The sequence below is a fragment of the Portunus trituberculatus genome, chromosome 14 (assembly GCF_017591435.1).
Source record: "Portunus trituberculatus isolate SZX2019 chromosome 14, ASM1759143v1, whole genome shotgun sequence".
In the NCBI taxonomy this organism is placed as follows: Eukaryota; Metazoa; Arthropoda; class Malacostraca; order Decapoda; family Portunidae; genus Portunus; species Portunus trituberculatus.
In genome coordinates, this window is record NC_059268.1 from 19,594,556 (window position 1) to 19,612,233 (window position 17,678).

Here is a 17,678-nt window from a genome sequence, read left to right on the forward strand (position 1 = left end):
TAGCTTAAAATATATTTATTCCTTTATTAGTCTCTACAAAAATGATGAAGTAGCATATGTTTGTATCATGCTAGTTCTCTTACAAAGTTGATTTGAAAACAAATGTGCACAAAATGAAACAGAAATTAGACAGCTTGCATTGGTCCATAAAGAATAAGAGAACAGTACAGCCACATTGTAGTCTTATCATTGGACAATGTTATTTCATGAACATGAAAATAACTCTCCTTTGCATTATTATTACCTTAAATTTCAGCATACACTGTTTCAGTACAAATTAATGGATATTGTGATGGATATACTTTGGGTTTCGTGTTGACAATGTGGACAGTCATCTATTACCAACGGTGAAAATCACTTCAATATTCATTTATTTATGGTAATTCAGTATTCATTTATTGATAAATAATTTATATTCTATAATAACTCCATTTTACTCTAAAAGATAATTATGTTTAAATTATCAATATAAAACAAGTAATTATTAAAGATATAATTTCATAAATTAACACCAAAGCAAACCCATTATGCATATCTGAGACATCCCAGTCCCTCTACAGCACATCAGGGCCGCAGCTCGAGGCCCCACATTTCCCCAAACCTGACCATACCACAGGAATGCATCACTCAGTGCAGCTTACTCACTATGCCACCAGTATGCAGTAGCCTGCATGCCCTCCTTCCTCCTAGTTCATGCTAAGATATTAGAATCTTAAATCTTTACTGAAACTCATTATTGCACAGCAGAAAATTGAGTGAATGATCAAGAATGAAAAGGTGTAGCATAAGTTTTCACACATGAATAAAAGATGAATATAAATTTGTGGAGGATAAAATTTTCAGGTTGCAGGGCAGACTGTAGAACAGTGGAAGCATCTGTGGCTGAGGCAGGTTCCCCCCACTCAGCACAAATGACAGCCTCAGTGGATAAACACCCAGAGACTGCATACTCCCTTCTGAGGCTTCTTTCACACACCTCAACATGTACATCAAAGAGAGCACCGTCCAAAACGACACAATCTTCACTCCAATTCAAGGTCATCTCTTAGTCTTTTCTTTCCTTTGGAAAGATTCACCACCACAGATTTGGAGTTACCACTAGATTTCCCTCCAGGATCAGAGTAGTTGTTGGACATATGATCTGCCAGACTGTCCACTATTCTGGCAGATATTTTTGTCCCTGAACCGCCATCATCTGGAGGAAAGCCTCCACCTGAATCAGTTTTGTCATGCAGGGGAGGGTAGTCATCCAAGGGTGGTACAAAGTATGCAGTTCCTCTTGGAGAGACTGTGCGCTGCTTCTTTGCCACAGGTGTATAGTCATGGTCAGTCAGGGCCTGGGTTAGAGGAGTTTCCAACTCAAGGGTCAGCTCATCTTCTACACCCTCTAGCACTTCCAATGTGCCCATGTTCCCAACCTCAAGCAGACTGCGTGTGTGACCTGCAAAAAAAACATGGCATTTAGTGTTTTGTTTTTCTACAATCAACAAGAATCTTCACAGAGACTCTGTCATCCTTGTCCAGGTTTAAAAGTAAATTTTTAGATCTACATTCATAGTGGCAGTGCCAAATAGTAAAATATTACTCGAAATGTCATTAGGGAAGTTTTTTTTTTTTTACATCTTAGCTTAAGTATTGTTTGTGAGTTAAGCACAAAACTTACTATTGTGCTGCACAATCTCTCTGTTTAAGGGTCTTTGTGAATATGGCCCCAGATCTTTTGTAGAAGAAAATAACCAGTGTCCTCCATAAAGCTAATTCCTACATCTAGCTGCCTGGCATGGGTAGCATCCAAATGTGGCACTAGGCAACAGATGTGCCACAGTGAAGTGACAAACAAAATTTGGATTTGCAGGGATAAATATTCGTATCTTGTGATGTTCATAGTCAAGAAATGTCTGTAATTATATTCTGAACTCAAACAAACTCATCCACAAAATGCAAAATCTTCCTTCCAGTACCTGAATTCCTATCTCCTAGACAAGAACTTACTAATTAGCATGAAAGTGTCTGAAGAACTAAATTTAAACACTAACCTGCAGGAGGCATTTTGGAAGATGGCATGGAAAGCTCACTATCAGCAGAATTCCCACTATCCTGCCGCATTGAAGGTACAATGAAGAGTGCTGCAGAGAGGATGAGCATCATGAGGGCGGTGGAAGCATGAGTCTGTAAGCGTCCAGAGTTTCCTCCTGTGACGGCATTCTGGAACCTCCTCATCTGTACAAGGAGGGACTCATTTTGGGCCTCCAAGCTACGGATCCTCTTCTGTAGCTGCTGGTTTTCTTCTGTGCAAGCCTTTACTCTGTAGAAAATAAGAAAAACTTTAATCATGGAGCCTACATATTAAAAAAAAATTAAATTAAAATGCCATTGAAAGTAATGTAATGTTATGTTCTTTTTTTTTTTACTGTCATGTACAAAGTTATTATTGCAATGTACTTGTTTATTTCATTGCAAACAGGTGAATGTTTTGGCCAAGGCCAAGCAATTCATATCATAGGGTGTTCTAAATTGTGTTCCTTTTCTAGAACCAGTTATAAGATGAACATTGGTGTGTATTATGAAGATGTTGTTGAGGCCAGCCATGTGAAAGCACACCTGAATCGCCAAAGGTAAGGTCAGGGGAACAATGACAACTAGGTGGCTGATGTGCCTAACAAGCTAATGCATAAATCCATTTTTCTTACTTTGGTAAGCTAGTTGACCATTACCCTATGGAGCAGCAGCTTTCATCAAGCATAGAGCCAATGAGATCACACAAGGTGGAATGATATCATTAATGGAGAAATAAAATAAGGACACTCCTTGAAGTTGTCCAAGAAATCAAAGAAAGTGATTCTGTGTCAAGACAATGAAGTGCTAGCAATGACAATGCCAGGTTTTGAGTAATTGCTAGCCTTATAATACTTAATGAGGCTAGTGAAATAACACTGGATCTCTGATAGCCTCTTGGGGAGCAGTAGTTTTAAGACCAAAGCAGTAAGAGAGATGCTCAGTCACAGAAAAAAATGAAAGTGCTGTGGTGCTTTTAGACTGGTACTAAGTCATACTTAGCAACAGCCTGCACCTGTTGCTTGGTAACTTTGGGAATTACTCAGTTTACTTTGTAAAGTATAAATTTTAGCCCTGAATGACCACTAGCATGATCCATTTCTGTGATCTTGTCTGTGTTTGTTACTTCACTGATGGCATCACACACAGGATGCTCAGCCATAGGATGGGTAGCAGATGCTTTCAACCATAGTTGTGGCACACATATCAGACTATCTGCTTTGTTGCTAATGGAAGATATGAGGATAACAGAGCTGAAGGCCCCACAGCACTATCTCAATTCTTCTCCAAATGAGTATCTCTCTTGCTGCATTGGTCTTAAGTCTACTTTTCCTGAAGATGACATCAGAGATCCAGTGTTGTACTGTTGACAAGTCTGTGACCACTTATGCTTTCTTCACCATCCAGGCCAGTGTGAGGTTCAGTCTTTATGACAGCCTCTTAACTCCAGTTAATGTGGCTTGGTCCTTGCTCAACTAGCTAGCGTCTTCAACGATGCTCCCATTTATTTCTATAGCCAAATGTGACCATAAACCAAAACCCTGGCCTCATCACTGTTGGCACTCCATCATCTTGGCATTAAATCACTTATCTTGACTTCTTGGACAACTTCAAGGAGTGTCCTTATTTCTCCATTGACAATCGTATAATTTCACCTTTGTGAGATGTTACTGGCTCAATGCTTGAAGAAGGCTGTTGCCACACAGGGTAATGGTCAACTAGCTTGCCACAGTAGGAGAAAACAGACCTACACACGTCACCCAGCAGTGATGAGGCCAGGGTTTGGGTTAATGCAAGGCATAAAGTTATAATTTCAACACAGTTATTGTTTAGTACTCATAACATGTCTTCTGCTAATTACTATTTGATAAAAATAAGCAAAATTGTGTATCTATTCTTGTCAAACTAGGGAGGCAGTGGCATAGTGGATAAGGTAGTGAGCATCGGATCAAGCAGATATCTACGCGTAGGTTCAAATCTCACCATGTATCATCTTGATAGTTTACCATTTGTCAAGTGGTTCAAAGTTACCTACACATCACCATGATACCCAGGTTCTAGGCTGTTACACCCAAGATGCATTTGGGTGGTGATATGGACCCTAATAAGGGTACCTCTATATACATAAAACTGCCTGCACCACTAATGGGTGGAAGCTTAGCAGCACTTTCAATACTCCAAGTTAGCTACAAGCTCTAAAAAAAATAATAATAATAAAAATTTTAAAAATTGATCCAAGATTGAATCTGTAAAACCTAATATTGCCAAACAGTTATAGGAGCATCTTAAGAAGTTATGCATTCACTCACCTGTCTTCTAATCCATCAATGTACTCCTTCTTACGTTTCCTGGAGTCCTGTGCTGAGATCTTGTTCCGGATCTTGCGCCTTATTCGCTTGAGCTCCCTCTCTTCCTGCTTAGTTAAGGGGTAATGGGTTGGTAGCATGATCCCTTCTTTTTTCAGCAGCCGCTTCTCTTCATCTGAGAATGACAACTTTGCTGTTTAGATGGATGTTAATTATGGAGTCCAAGTTTATTGAATTATAATTTTTGATCGCTGATTGAAAAGTATATTGCATTTCTTAATATGCATTTTAAAAAGAATTTAAGTGACAATGGTACTTATGAAAAGGACTAATCTTATAATTCAGCAACAGGACTGACTGGCTCCACTAGTTATAAATATTTTTCCCCAAAGAAGAGGATAGGAAAGGGGCACACCGTTTCATAAAGAATAAGATAACATGCCAAGAATATCTTGAAAACTAGTATTGTGGTTTACAATAATTACATCATCATCATTATGCATTTCTGAAGGATCTATTTAGGAATGCCAAATGTGGGCAATGGGTACATAAAAGAAAAGGTCAAAAAATGCACTTCCCAGATGACAAAGAAGAAATATGAAAATGTGATATACAAAAGTATGTCCTCTGTAGATCTATAAAATACAAAATAGAAATTATGCAAGTAAATGTGCAGTGAGTGGCGTGTTGATGCTATATTGGCATCATTGGGTGAAAACCAAGATGACTGTGATAAAAAAAAATATATATATAGAAGACAATATAGCTATGCCAGGTGTACAGCAGGAAGTTAGGATGCATAGTTGTTGGCATTATCTCCTTACATAGTGGGAGACGTAGCGCTACTACTTGGGTATGTAAAGGAAAATTACGAGTCACTGCAACATGTAGGTAAAAATAATGTTTGGTATGCGACATCACTAGAGAAAAAAATAGTTATATACTTTAACGTGTATTCCTGTCTTACACAAATATATGCTAGTGCTTGACCACACTTTTGTGTGATGTATGCTATTCACTTTGGTCGTTTGGATTAGTGTCCGCAATCTGGTCACTACGTCCAGACTGACACAAGCATGTAGGACGTCTCTAAACACAATGCAGCAATGCCAAGCCTCATGGGTAGGATCAGAGCAGAGTCATGGCAGGAGTTACCATAATATATATATATATATATATATATATATATATATATATATATATATATATAGAGAGAGAGAGAGAGAGAGAGAGAGAGAGAGAGAGAGAGAGAGAGAGAGAGATATTAACGTAGATAGATAGAGGCCTAGATACGTGGATACATAGATAGATATGTTGATAGATAAGAGATTTATACTGTACGTGCATACATAGAGAATTAGATACGTAAACAGACAGATAGACTTGGATACATAAAGATAGAAATTTAGATACGTAGATCGATAGATAGACACAAATAGATCTTTATGCAAAGATATACGTATCTAAGTCTATCTATCTATCCACGTATCTAAGTATTTATCCATCCATCCATATATATATATATATATATATATATATATATATATATATATATATATATATATATATATATATATATATATATATATATATATATATATATATATATATATATATATAAACTGTGTGCTGTCGTGTTTGTTTATATATATATATATATATATATATATATATATATATATATATATATATATATATATATATATATATATATAAACAAACACGACAGCACACAGTTTATATCCATTGTTTAAATGGTAAAGAAATGTTTAGTACACAACCCTGCGACCAGTGTAAGAGTGTTCCTCAATAACTTTAGCCCAACCAGCAGACATGGGTCTCCAAAAACCGTAAACAGCTCTAAGGTCTTTCGAACATAAACCTAAGGTGGGATAGATTTTGCACGTTGAACAGAAGAATTCCGCAGCGCAGCTATTTAAATAAGCGACTTATATAAATATAAACGCCAAACTTGATGAATTAACTGAATCAATTGTAATAATAAAAATGAAGACGAGATGGCCGCGCGTATTCAGCTTGGTGCCTCACCCATCCGGAGTAGCTGTTCTCTGTAAGGGCGTTGACCCCCGACCATGCGGCAGCCCGGAGGAGGAGGAGGCGGCGGCGGCGGCGGCGACTCTCGAACAGTCTTCCCAGACAAGCCTTCAACGGCTCGTGGTACACAATAGCAAAAGGCACTGTGACCTTATCCATACAACTCTTCGACTTACTTCTCACTATTTTGAAACTCATTCCAATTAATTCAGCCCTTCCTTTCTCCATTATCCTTTACTTCTCACTATTTTGAAACTCATTCCAATTAATTCAGCCCTTCCTTTCTCCATTATCCTTTCATTCTCCCTTCCATCTTCATCATATTTATCTCCCCGGCGTTCGCCACTGTCTTCGTTTCCCCACACCGATTTTAATTTTCTGTTCGTTGACCTCTCATTCTGCGCCCAAGGATATAAATGGGAAAAGGAGAGAGAACAAAGAGAACATCCAATATGGCGAACAGAACTTGTGCACAAATATTGACATGAAATGATACGAGAGAGAGAGAGAGAGAGAGAGAGAGAGAGAGAGAGAATCGTCACAGGTGTGTAGCGGTTCATCGAAACCAACCACGCAGGTACCGTTGTTTTGTCCCCAACCTCCATCGCTCCTCCTCCCTTTTATGCCCTACTGCTTCTCCCCCATCTCCCTCCCTCCCTCAATCACTCACCATCGTTATCCCATTAGACACGTACATGCTTTTCTCACGCCTGATCCTTGCCTTCATATGCATACACAACACACAAGGTCACAGCAACACCAGTAGTAGTAGTAGTAGTAGTAGTAGTAGTAGTAGTAGTAGTAGTAGTAGTAGTAGTAGAGGAGATGTAGAAGGAAAATATTTGAAGGTGGTGGTGGTAATACGTTGTCAAGATGAGTTTTCAGGCGTCTCTCTCTCTCTCTCTCTCTCTCTCTCTCTCTCTCTCTCTCTCTCTCTCTCTCTCTCTCTCTGGTACAATCATCTATACAACTTGTAATTAAAACTACTATACATATACATGTACACGTCCAGAGAGAGAGAGAGTTCATAATCAGGGGCGTTAAGATTGTCGCATTTCTAAGTATCTGATGAAAAGAACGCCATTAGGGTCAAGGGCGCGCGCGCACACACACACACACACACACACACACACCACAGCAGGGACCAAAGGGTACTGGCGTGACCTCTTCTCTTCACTCTCACTGGGGTCACGGAAGGTCACACGCAGGTAGTGAAGGAATGGAAGGACTGTCACCATATGGAGGCGAACAAAGATGGAAGACAAACACAAACTACGAAAACTATAGCAACAAAACTACCGAACTACCGACCCTTATGAGGCTACTGGTGCCAAATCCATTACCTAATTAAATGCAGAGACGGAGGACTTAATCTTTACCACGAAACTAATGAAGGAAGGATGACTGGATAGGAAGAGAAAAGCGGAAGAAAGGAAAGTGTGAAGGGAAGGGCAGAGGTCATAAGGGAAGGGGGGATCGTGTTGGGGATAGGAATGAATCACCAGCACTGACAAAAGGGGACGAAGCACTACCTTACCTTGTCCTTACTAACCTGTGACCTTCAAACTCCACATCAATTACTGGCCTATTCGTTCAGAAATTCACGTTAAGAGAGTGTGAGACAGCGAGGTGTGCATGTGGCGGTTAGGTTACGAGGAAGTAACAAGGGTTAAGACGTGCACGATGTGAATGAGACACGAGGAGGAAGTGAGAGGGAAACGCAGAAAATGGGGAAAAATATGGGAAGCCAAGCATGAGAAAGTACGTTGTTTAAAGAAGTACAGAAGAGAAGCAGTGAAACAGGAAGTGAAAGGAAAAATAATCACGGGCGCTTGAAGAAAATAATGCAGTAGAAAATTGGAAAAGAAAAAAAAATGAAAGCAAGAAAGCAAATTGAACAATCAGTGGTCTGGAAAACCGAGAGAGAGAGAGAGAGAGAGAGAGAGAGAGAGAGAGAGAGAGAGAGAGAGAGAGAGAGAGAGAGAGAGAGAGAGAGAGAGAGAGAGAGAGAGAGAGCTGGCTTCAAAGTTGCCCAGACAAGTAACTTTCACGCCACTTACCGGAGAGAGTTAGCTGTTGGAAGGCCGTGTGCCGATCGTCGTCATCATCGTCATCATCATCATCGTCGTCGTCGTTGCTCTTCGCCTCCACCTTGATGCGGGTGGGGGAGGAGTGGACGAAGGAGGTGGTGGTGACAGCGGGGCGGGCCGAGGTGGTAAGCACAGTAGCGGCGCCACCTTTCAGGATGGATTTGGTGTCTTGGCCTCTGACCGTGCCAAGAAGGGAAGTGCGGATGGACTGACTATTGAGGGAGGCGGTGGAGGAGGGGATGGAGGAGGTAGTGGAAGGCGTGCGGACGGTGGAGACAACAGTACGCACTCCACGCGTCCCAATGCCCGCGTTGCCCCCCGTGCTGATGATCTTGATGGTGCGGACCTGACAGGACCAAGAGGTTGTTGAGAGAGAGAGAGAGATGAATAACGTTATTCATTATATATTATATACTTGCGAATAAGTCCAATTTATTCCGATAGGACAGTCTTTTTCACGATACAATTACAAATATTAATATATAATTGAATGATGATAAGGATGTAGATGGATGAACACATTGTTGATAATGATAAGGAATAATGGAATAACCGAGATAAGTAACACCTGCACGGCCACACACCTGGTTCAGGTCCTTCACCGTGACGGGTAGCAGGATGGAGCGTGACGTCTGGTTGGATTTGAGAAGCGTCCCTCCACGCACCACGTGGGCGTTGCCGCCGCTCCTGTTGGCCTGAGTTACCACGATGGTCTGGCCGCCGACGGTGGCTACCGAGCTGGCAGGCGCCGCCACTGTCACCGTCTTGAGCACCGGGCCGGTGGTGGATGTGACGTTGGGCTTGGTGATGAGGGTGGACGCTGCAGACCTGTTCACGATGGTAGCACCGGTGGGAGCCGTGGTCTTGGTGACAAAGGTAGGCCTGGCAGTAGTGAAGACGGGCGTCGTCACTGACGTGGCCGACGACACAACACTGCCGCCTACCTCCTGAGGCACCGGTGAAGAGAATCCTGCAACAAAAAACAGGTGTCATTACAGGTGGCGGCACTCTGCGTGACCCAGCTTATAGCTACTGAGAGCTCCCAACAACCCGCGACACTCCACCATGCCTGCTGAGAGACCACCATAAAATGTCTTCTCATTCTTCTAATGGCTTATTATTCCTAGTTTGTATACACCCGTCACTCGACTTATTCTCACAGCCTCCATCCTAGTTCCCTAGGTTACAGTTCCTATTATATCCAAGGTCGAGACATATCTAGTGCCTATCTTGATTCCACAGGCTTCTGCACCAACTCCACAAAACGATACCTTCCACGTTGTGTAATCGTGTTCCTGCTATCTGCCTTATCAGTGAAGCTCGGGACACCCTCGAGACGCGGTGATAACGTCCTCTCACTATAATCTGCTCTTAAAATCATTGGGCTGCACCGATAATGGCACACTGTAAATTGTTTAATCTTTAAATGTTGAAAAAAAAAAGTTTTGAAGCAATTTAAGATGGCATCATTAATAATCTACCAACAGTCACGTCCCTTTGCCACTCATTGTGCGTGTATGATGGCAGGTCACGCCGGCACAATGTTGGCTTGCGGATCACGTGCTGTGCGGTATGGTGAACTTTCTTTTAACGTTTATATACGCACACTAACCTTTACCCTTGTGTGTGTGTGTGTGTGTGTGTGTGTGTGTGTGTGTGTGTGTGTGTGTGTGTGTGTGTGTGTGTGTGTTTGTGTGTGTGTGTCATGAATGCGTAAAGTGAAAACCTGTTACTGAATCTCTCTCTCTCTCTCTCTCTCTCTCTCTCTCTCTCTCTCTCTCTCTCTCTCTCTCTCTCTCTCTCTCTCTCTCTCTCTCTCTCTCTCTCTCTCTCTCTCTCTCTCTCTCTCTCTCCACTGGCACCTGATACACACACAGTCGGCCAAGCAGCGTGGTGGTGGTGGTGGTGGAGATACCAAGAGGATGAGATTATCAGACGACCTTGAGACATTACCCCCGACACCACCACCATCACTGCTCACACAATTATCTAACACTTGAGGACGCCACACACGATCTAAACAGGCCGTGAGTAAGGGAGAGGGACGGTACATGCACTTTAATCTGGCAGAAGCATCGAGAAGGAAGCCTGGAATGTTGTTGACGAAAGGACCATTCTACCTAAGGATAAAAGGAAAGCAGAATAATGACTAGGCGAAGAGAAGATAAAGAGATTAAAGAGAGGATACTTAGAATGAGAAGACTAAGATGAAACAAGAGACGAGAACGAAACAAAGAAGTGCAGCAGCAAGGTTTTGACAGAGAGAGAGAGAGAGAGAGAGAGAGAGAGAGAGAGCGTGTTGTCCTTACTGTGGTCCCCGCTGGTCACGTTTGTCTCACTCAGGTGGCGCACTCTCTCTCTCTCTCTCTCTCTCTCTCTCTCTCTCTCTCTCTCTCTCTCTCTCTCTCTCTCTGTGTGTGTGTGCGTGCGTGTGTATGTTTTCCTAGTGTCGTCATTAGTATATCATCCTCCTCCTTCTCCTTCTTCTTTCTCCTCCTCCTCCTCCTCACCGACCCTCGCCCACTTCCCGAATCCTCACCACTCCCCCTCCAGCTGCTTTCTCCCCTCCCTCACCCCTTTCCCGGCCAGACACGCCCCCTTCGTGACGCTTGTTCACTCATTCCCTGCTGACGTGTGCTCTACTCTGCTGTTCATGTACGCTAGTTTTGTAGTAGTAGTAGTAATAGTAGTAGTAGTAGTAGTATACAACGAGTAATATGAATAGATTAGTCTTTTAATATCTACACAAGTATCATGATTGCTGCTGCTTAGTACCGTCACCACCACCACCGTGGTACCACCACCACCACCACAGATAGTTACGATAACCTACTTTTAAAACCACCAGCGTCAACTTCCGTGCATCTGCATTTATACGAATAATGTGTGTATTGTTACTTTATTCTTGTGCATTTCCCGCAGGTGGCAGCCGTGCCGTGTGCGTGGACATCTACCTCGTGTACCACTGATGGCACCCTACACCTGCCAGCGTTAAATACAGACGCGGTATGTTGTGGCACTGGCAAAACTTGTGGCAAAGCTACTCTACATGTTTGGAGATTGTGACCATTAAAGCAAGGATGTTATTACGATATTTGCTGCACGGTGGGCAAAATGACGAGATAGACACGGAATTCGGGTCAACAACTAGAACGAGTAAAAAAATAATAGCTACGGTGTGATGTGAGCTTGAGCCACGTGGAAGACGGCTCGAGGGGCTGGCACTGGTGGCTGGAGTAGAGTGGTTGGGGAAGGACGCCCACCACCAGTGTGTGTGTGTGTGTGTGTGTGTGTGTGTGTGTTCTGAGGCCAGGCAGGGTGCTGGCTGCTGTATGACGCGTGAGACAAAAGCTCTCGAGTGTCCGCCTTCCAAGTACTTTTATCTCGGTGTGGAGAGGCAACACCTGAGCTCAACAGCATTGTTCTCGTGGCTAAGCAGCAAGGATGGATACACCGGCATGTGGTCATGACGGTACAGATCTATCCCTTGCCTATGATGGCTTTTGTGACAATGAACAGAAGAAAAACATAGGTAGGTGTAGGTGAAGAGAATACATAAGGAGGAAAGAAAAACACAGGTAGGTGTAGGTGAAGAGAATACATAAGGAGGAAAGAGCATTCCTCTGCTTGCCAGACAACACGAAGCTTACCCATAGGCCTCAATCTGGGTGGTTCCGAGCTAATCAGATACTATACATTGTTACAGAGAGAGAGAGAGAGAGAGAGAGAGAGAGAGAGAGAGAGAGAGAGAGAGAGAGAGAGAGAGAGAGAGAGAGAGAGAGAGCTCTTTACCAGAATCTGGATGAATGAAGTCCTCCAGGGAAAACACGTTGTCTGGGCTGCGTGGAGAAGTAATAATGGGGGAGCTTCCTGCCGGGGAGGTGGAGCCCAGAGAGCCCAGAGAACCCAGATCGCTAGCGGAGGACACGTCTGAGGTAGCGTCCACGGCGGGGTCTGGGGAGGACATCCCAAGGCCGCTGCCCAGGCCTGCTTCACCCAGGGAGCCAGGCGAGGAGTAGCCCGACAGGGGAGACATCTGAGGAGTACACACACAGGGGTTGGTTAGCTAGAGAGAGAGAGAGAGAGAGAGAGAGAGAGAGAGAGAGAGAGAGAGAGAGAGAGAGAGAGAGAGAGAGAGAGAGAGAGAGAGAGAGAGAGAGAGAGAGAGAGAGAGAGAGAGAGAGAGAGAGAGAGAGAGAGAGAGAGAGAAAATGTGTATATAAATAGTCTACAGGCACGCGCGTACGTAGTGTACACACCACACACACACACGGTAGCTCAGTGGTTAGAGCGCTGGCTTCACAAGCCAGAGGACCGGGGTTCGATTCCCGGCCGGGTGGAGATATTTGGGTGTGTCTCCTTTCACGTGTAGCCCCTGTTCACTTAGCAGTGAGTAGGTACGGGATGTAAATCGAGGAGTTGTGACCTTGTTGTCCTGGTGTGTGGTGTGTGCCTGGTCTCAGGCCTATCCGAAAATCGGAAATAATGAGCTCTGAGCTCGTTCCGTAGGGCTGTCTCGTCAGAGACTGCAGCAGATCAGTGAAACACACACACACACACACCTGCTGGTCCAGGGAGGAGTCACTGGACATGCCGGAGTCGGAGGCGGCAGAGTCCAGCACAGCATGGAAGGGCAGACCCACGAGGTTTTCGAGGGAGTCCATGTCATCGTCCGGGGCCTCCAGCGTGGGCGTGGACAGCGACGTGTTGAGGGTGTGGTGGGAGGAGGACCCCAGGCCGCCCAAGGAGTCTAGTGCAGGCGTACTGAGGGTCGGAGAAGTCATGTCGTTGCCGTTCAGCACGGAGCGAAGCAACTCGTCCGCGTCCCACTCACTTGGCTGAAAAATGGAGGAAACACAACCACTTAATAAACAGCAAAGGCAGCGTTGTAAATAGGAATCACGACAGAGGACAGCCCCTATCCCTGCCCCTGCCACACGCCTGTCAGGCAGCGTGACACCCACCAGAGTAAGTATGTCACTGTAATCCTGGGCCCACATGTCTTTCCTTTCTTCCGTTATTGAGTACAAAGATGAAAATTAAAAAGCAGAGTCGCATCAACGTGGCACCGGAGAGTGTTTGTGCAGGAGTGAGTCTAGAGGCTCTACAATACATTATCTCACCTGACACGCTTATCTGCAGCCGACAGCCGACATCCAACCTATTGCTCCCACCCGTCACAGCCGCAGTAAGAGTTCAGTGGCTGAGATAGTAAAGCAATACCCGTTATCCCACGCCACCCAGACAGGCATAAAGACATACGTGACCCAGAGTTATGCAAGCAGAGATGATATATATACTTCCAGTAACTACCTATATTTACACCTAGTTTCAGACACCTACGACGGTTCCCCACTTCCCTATACTTAACGGCAAAAAAAAAAAAAAAAAAAAAAAAGGAAAAACCAAGTGAGAAGAACCAAAAAACGTTCTTCCTTCCGCTACGCCGCCTTCTTCCTTTTCTTTCCTAGGTTTTTTTCTCTGCTGACACTGCGAATGGGCAAGGCGGTGGCAGCGGGAAGCCCGGCAGCCTGCCACACGCGGGCTTCCCACCGACCTCTTCACTCTACACGCGCACGCCGCCGCCTTCTCCTCCTGACCTTCACCTACGTTGGCTTGACGTTGTTCTCGTGATTACCGAACCACGCGTTGATCTCCCATGCACAGCTCGACAGGGAGACCAATGAGACGACCTTATCCTTATCCCGCTCACTAACAACATTCAGCATGCCACCGCCCCTGCCTCCGAACGCGATTTGAATAAGTTGATTCTCAGAAAGCAACGTGCCAGGGTAGTACTCGTGTAATAATGACAGTGTAGGTGGTAGTGGAAGTGTAACTATGGTAGAGTGGTGATCAAGAGTAGTAGAGTATCTTCATACAAGGACAATAATTTTCAACCATCATCTCTACGAACAACGTCGATGAAATTGTTGCATATAACTAGGTTTTTCTTCTAATCATTTATGTACAAAGAGATGGGCTTTTGCACGCACACACACACACACACACACACACGCCCGGTAGCTCAGTGGTTAGAGCGCTGACTTCACAAGCCAGAGGATCGGGGTTCGATTCCCCGGCCGGGTGGAGATATTTGGGTGTGTCTCCTTTCACGTGTAGCCCCTGTTCACCTAGCAGTGAGTAGGTACGGGATGTAAATCGAGGAGTTGTGACCTTGTTGTCCCGGTGTGTGGTGTGTGCCTGGTCTCAGACCTATCCGAAGATCGGAAATAATGAGCTCTGAGCTCGTTCCGTCGCTACTTCGTCATCGGTGCGGGCGGTATTCCAGGGAGGTCTTGGTTTGTGCTGGTGTGGGCGGGTGAAGGTGCGGAAGGAAGCCCTACAATGGTGCCAGGAACACCAACAGGGCAGTGCCATTATTATGCCACTATTAACGTCAGCGCCAAGAAGCCCGCGCGCCGTAACCGTGTACACAACTGCATTGGTCATCGGAACGGACTTCTTATCCCATCAGGCCCTTTGTGTACTACGCGATGACTTTCTTTTCTAAATAAACGAATTTTTAGGGTACAGGCTCGTGATGTGCGGCTTGGACACTCGAGGGATCCACCCAACTTGATTTCCCTTCACTGCCCATAAGGTCACGTAACGGCCCCCTCCCACCAGCACATTTTTCAACTTAATTTCATCAACTCTGGTTTCCGTCAATTTTTACTTCATTCCATCGTCTTTTTTGTCCGACTGATACGTGCATTAATCTAATTCCCGTGTACATCCTTGTGTGTGTGTGTGTGTGTGTGTGTGTGTGTGTGTGTGTGTGTGTGTGTGTGTGTGTGTGTGTGTGTGTGTGTGTTCCTTAGAGTAGGCCCGAAGACCTTACAAACATGCAAGATTACAAAGCTCTTTCCCCCTCCGGGCAGCAACATAGGACAGCAACCATAACACGGAAGTCAGAGCGCCAAGCATACGGCACCACTTTATTGGGACGGCAGTGACCTAGTGAAGCTCCAAGTCGATACTCATGTAACATTGATTCCCTCTTTGAAGGTCACTGCAGCCTGTGACACAAACTGAAGGTCACACAACCAATCCCCTGCGGCCTATACCTGCTTCCTCAAACACACGCGGGTAATATATGTGTTTCATCTCGCGGACTACATTTGCTGGGCTGCTTAACAATTCCATCCGCATAACTGGAAAGCTGCAGACACGTTAGGCTACATCGAGAAGTGTCGGGATTTCAGCAAGGAGGTTAAGCCGCAGTGGTGGGAAGAAGACTAGGTCAGGGAAGACACGGATCAGCAGTGAAAGACAAAACAGGGAAACGATGATGTCACTATCAATATGTGACAGTGCTTGAGACAAACCGTACCAAGGGCTGTGATGTGAAAAGTACGCTGGAGAGAGAAAGTCATGGAGTAAAGGGGAGGAGAGGAGAGATTGAGGTGTGGCGGGGCTGGAATGGCGGAAGGCGTGGTGGTGTGCAGTGGGGTGGCAAGGAGCATGGTGGCGGCGTGGTGGCGCGGGGAAACATGGTGTTGGGGGAGGTGTGTTGGAGAGGGAGAAGGGAGCGAGGGAGCGGTTCGCTAGTGGAGTGCAGGGAGAGGCAAGGGCGTGGTACTGTGGAGTAAGGAAAGGGTGTGGTGTTGACACAAGAACTTTCCCTCATAATCTCTCTCTCTCTCTCTCTCTCTCTCTCTCTCTCTCTCTCTCTCTCTCTCTAAATTATGGATTCTGCCTTCCTGGTTAAACATTGCTGCGATTACTACTACTACTACTACTACTACTATTTCAAACCACATTCATAATCAATCCATAGGGGAATCGTTCCATGGATTTGTGGAGTAGTGGACGTGTACCCAGTTAACTGAAAACACTGCGGAGGAGGAGGAGCAGATACCGCTCCCTTGGTTCCATATCCCCTGCTGGATTAACTATTTTGACACACAAGAAAGAAAGGAAAAAAACCGCCGTAGGTATACTTGACACGCAGACCAGTGTGTTGGCTAGCTTGCAAGTCTGGCGTGGTCACATAAGGTGGACATGCGTGGCCTTGAGAGGGGCGAGGACCTCTACGACGAACACAACTGACCTCTCAGCCGGCCTGCACCCAAATGCGCTCTCTCAGACTCCCCCTCCCTCTCTCTCTCTCTCTCTCTCTCTCTCTCTCTCTCTCATACAGAAGCATCTTGAGGGTTGTCTAGACGTACACTAAGTATGTTATGTATTGATCGTGTGTGTGTGTGTGTGTGTGTGTGTGTGTGTGTGTGTGTTTTAATATCATCCCTATACTGATGACGCTAAAAATGGTGGTGGTGGTGGCGCAGTGCGGGAAGATACGAAAGAGCCTTCACTCTACCTCCTGTCTACCCTCTCCTTCCAGAACCATCTCGTGCCACACTGCTGCCAAGTCAACACCAGAAGGGTCTGACTAACCTACTTAAGGATAATAAAAAATCTCTCTCTCTCTCTCTCTCTCTCTCTCTCTCTCTCTCTACGTACCAAAACTATACACGTTTCATAATTTTTAGTTTGTTTTTATTACCTTCACGCCCTCCTGGTCTGTTCTACACCTCAACAGTGCCATCTTTGTTCTTTCCCATCGTACAGAGTTAAAGACCTACGGGTGGACCAGTCTACAGCTACATCGCAGGCATTTCCTCCTCTCTTCTCCTCCCAAGCCGCATCCCGCCGTCGGACCATTATCATTCCAAGCCATAGTCCGCTAGGAAACTTAACGAAGCTCTCTCTCTCTCTCTCTCTCTCTCTCTCTCTCTCTCTCTTGAACTGAACCGTCACGGAAACACATTATCTAAATCCAGATCAGGCCGGATAACAGATACAAACGATGATGGATGTTTGCTTACTGCTATCAGTGCACCTGTAGGCTACACCATTATCGATTCCACTACATATGTACAGTACCTTACTTGTATACTATGTGGTCGCCTACGCCCAGAAGCTCAGATTTCCTTGCCCAGCCTGTTGCCCCCCTCGTCACCAGCAGTAGTTGCGTAATGTCACTGCTACTTTATCATACCAGTAACTCAGTAACGTTCCAAGCAGAAGATGCAATGTATTGACGTGGTGTGAAGAGCACTGTCTCCTTAAACCCTTCAGTACCTTGGCGCGTTTCCATATTCATTCTGTGTACTGTTTGGTAATTTTGTACAGCTTCAGAAACACGTGGGAGATTTGAATAGTGAAG

At 44.9% G+C, this 17,678-nt stretch overlaps 2 protein-coding genes across 3 annotated transcripts in view; both read right to left on the reverse strand.

The window, feature by feature from the left end:
- The window catches only part of LOC123503856 (nucleoporin NSP1-like), a 26,596-nt gene continuing 8,918 nt past the window's right edge, over positions 1–17,678 (reverse strand). For both annotated transcript variants that reach the window (XM_045253973.1, XM_045253972.1), the window contains exons 3-9: positions 13,069–13,344; positions 12,299–12,542; positions 9,091–9,476; positions 8,477–8,852; positions 4,365–4,536; positions 2,037–2,305; positions 1–1,441 (exon numbers count right to left, since the gene is read on the reverse strand). In XM_045253973.1, the coding sequence (XP_045109908.1) occupies positions 1,023–1,441; positions 2,037–2,305; positions 4,365–4,536; positions 8,477–8,852; positions 9,091–9,476; positions 12,299–12,542; positions 13,069–13,344 (2,142 nt within the window). In that variant the 3' untranslated portion in view covers positions 1–1,022. The remainder of the gene's footprint in view (positions 1,442–2,036; positions 2,306–4,364; positions 4,537–8,476; positions 8,853–9,090; positions 9,477–12,298; positions 12,543–13,068; positions 13,345–17,678) is intronic.
- Positions 13,051–17,678, reverse strand: part of LOC123503857 — a 20,330-nt gene continuing 15,702 nt past the window's right edge. The window contains 1 exon segment of the mRNA XM_045253974.1: positions 13,051–13,068. The gene's annotated coding sequence lies outside the window, so the exon portion shown is untranslated.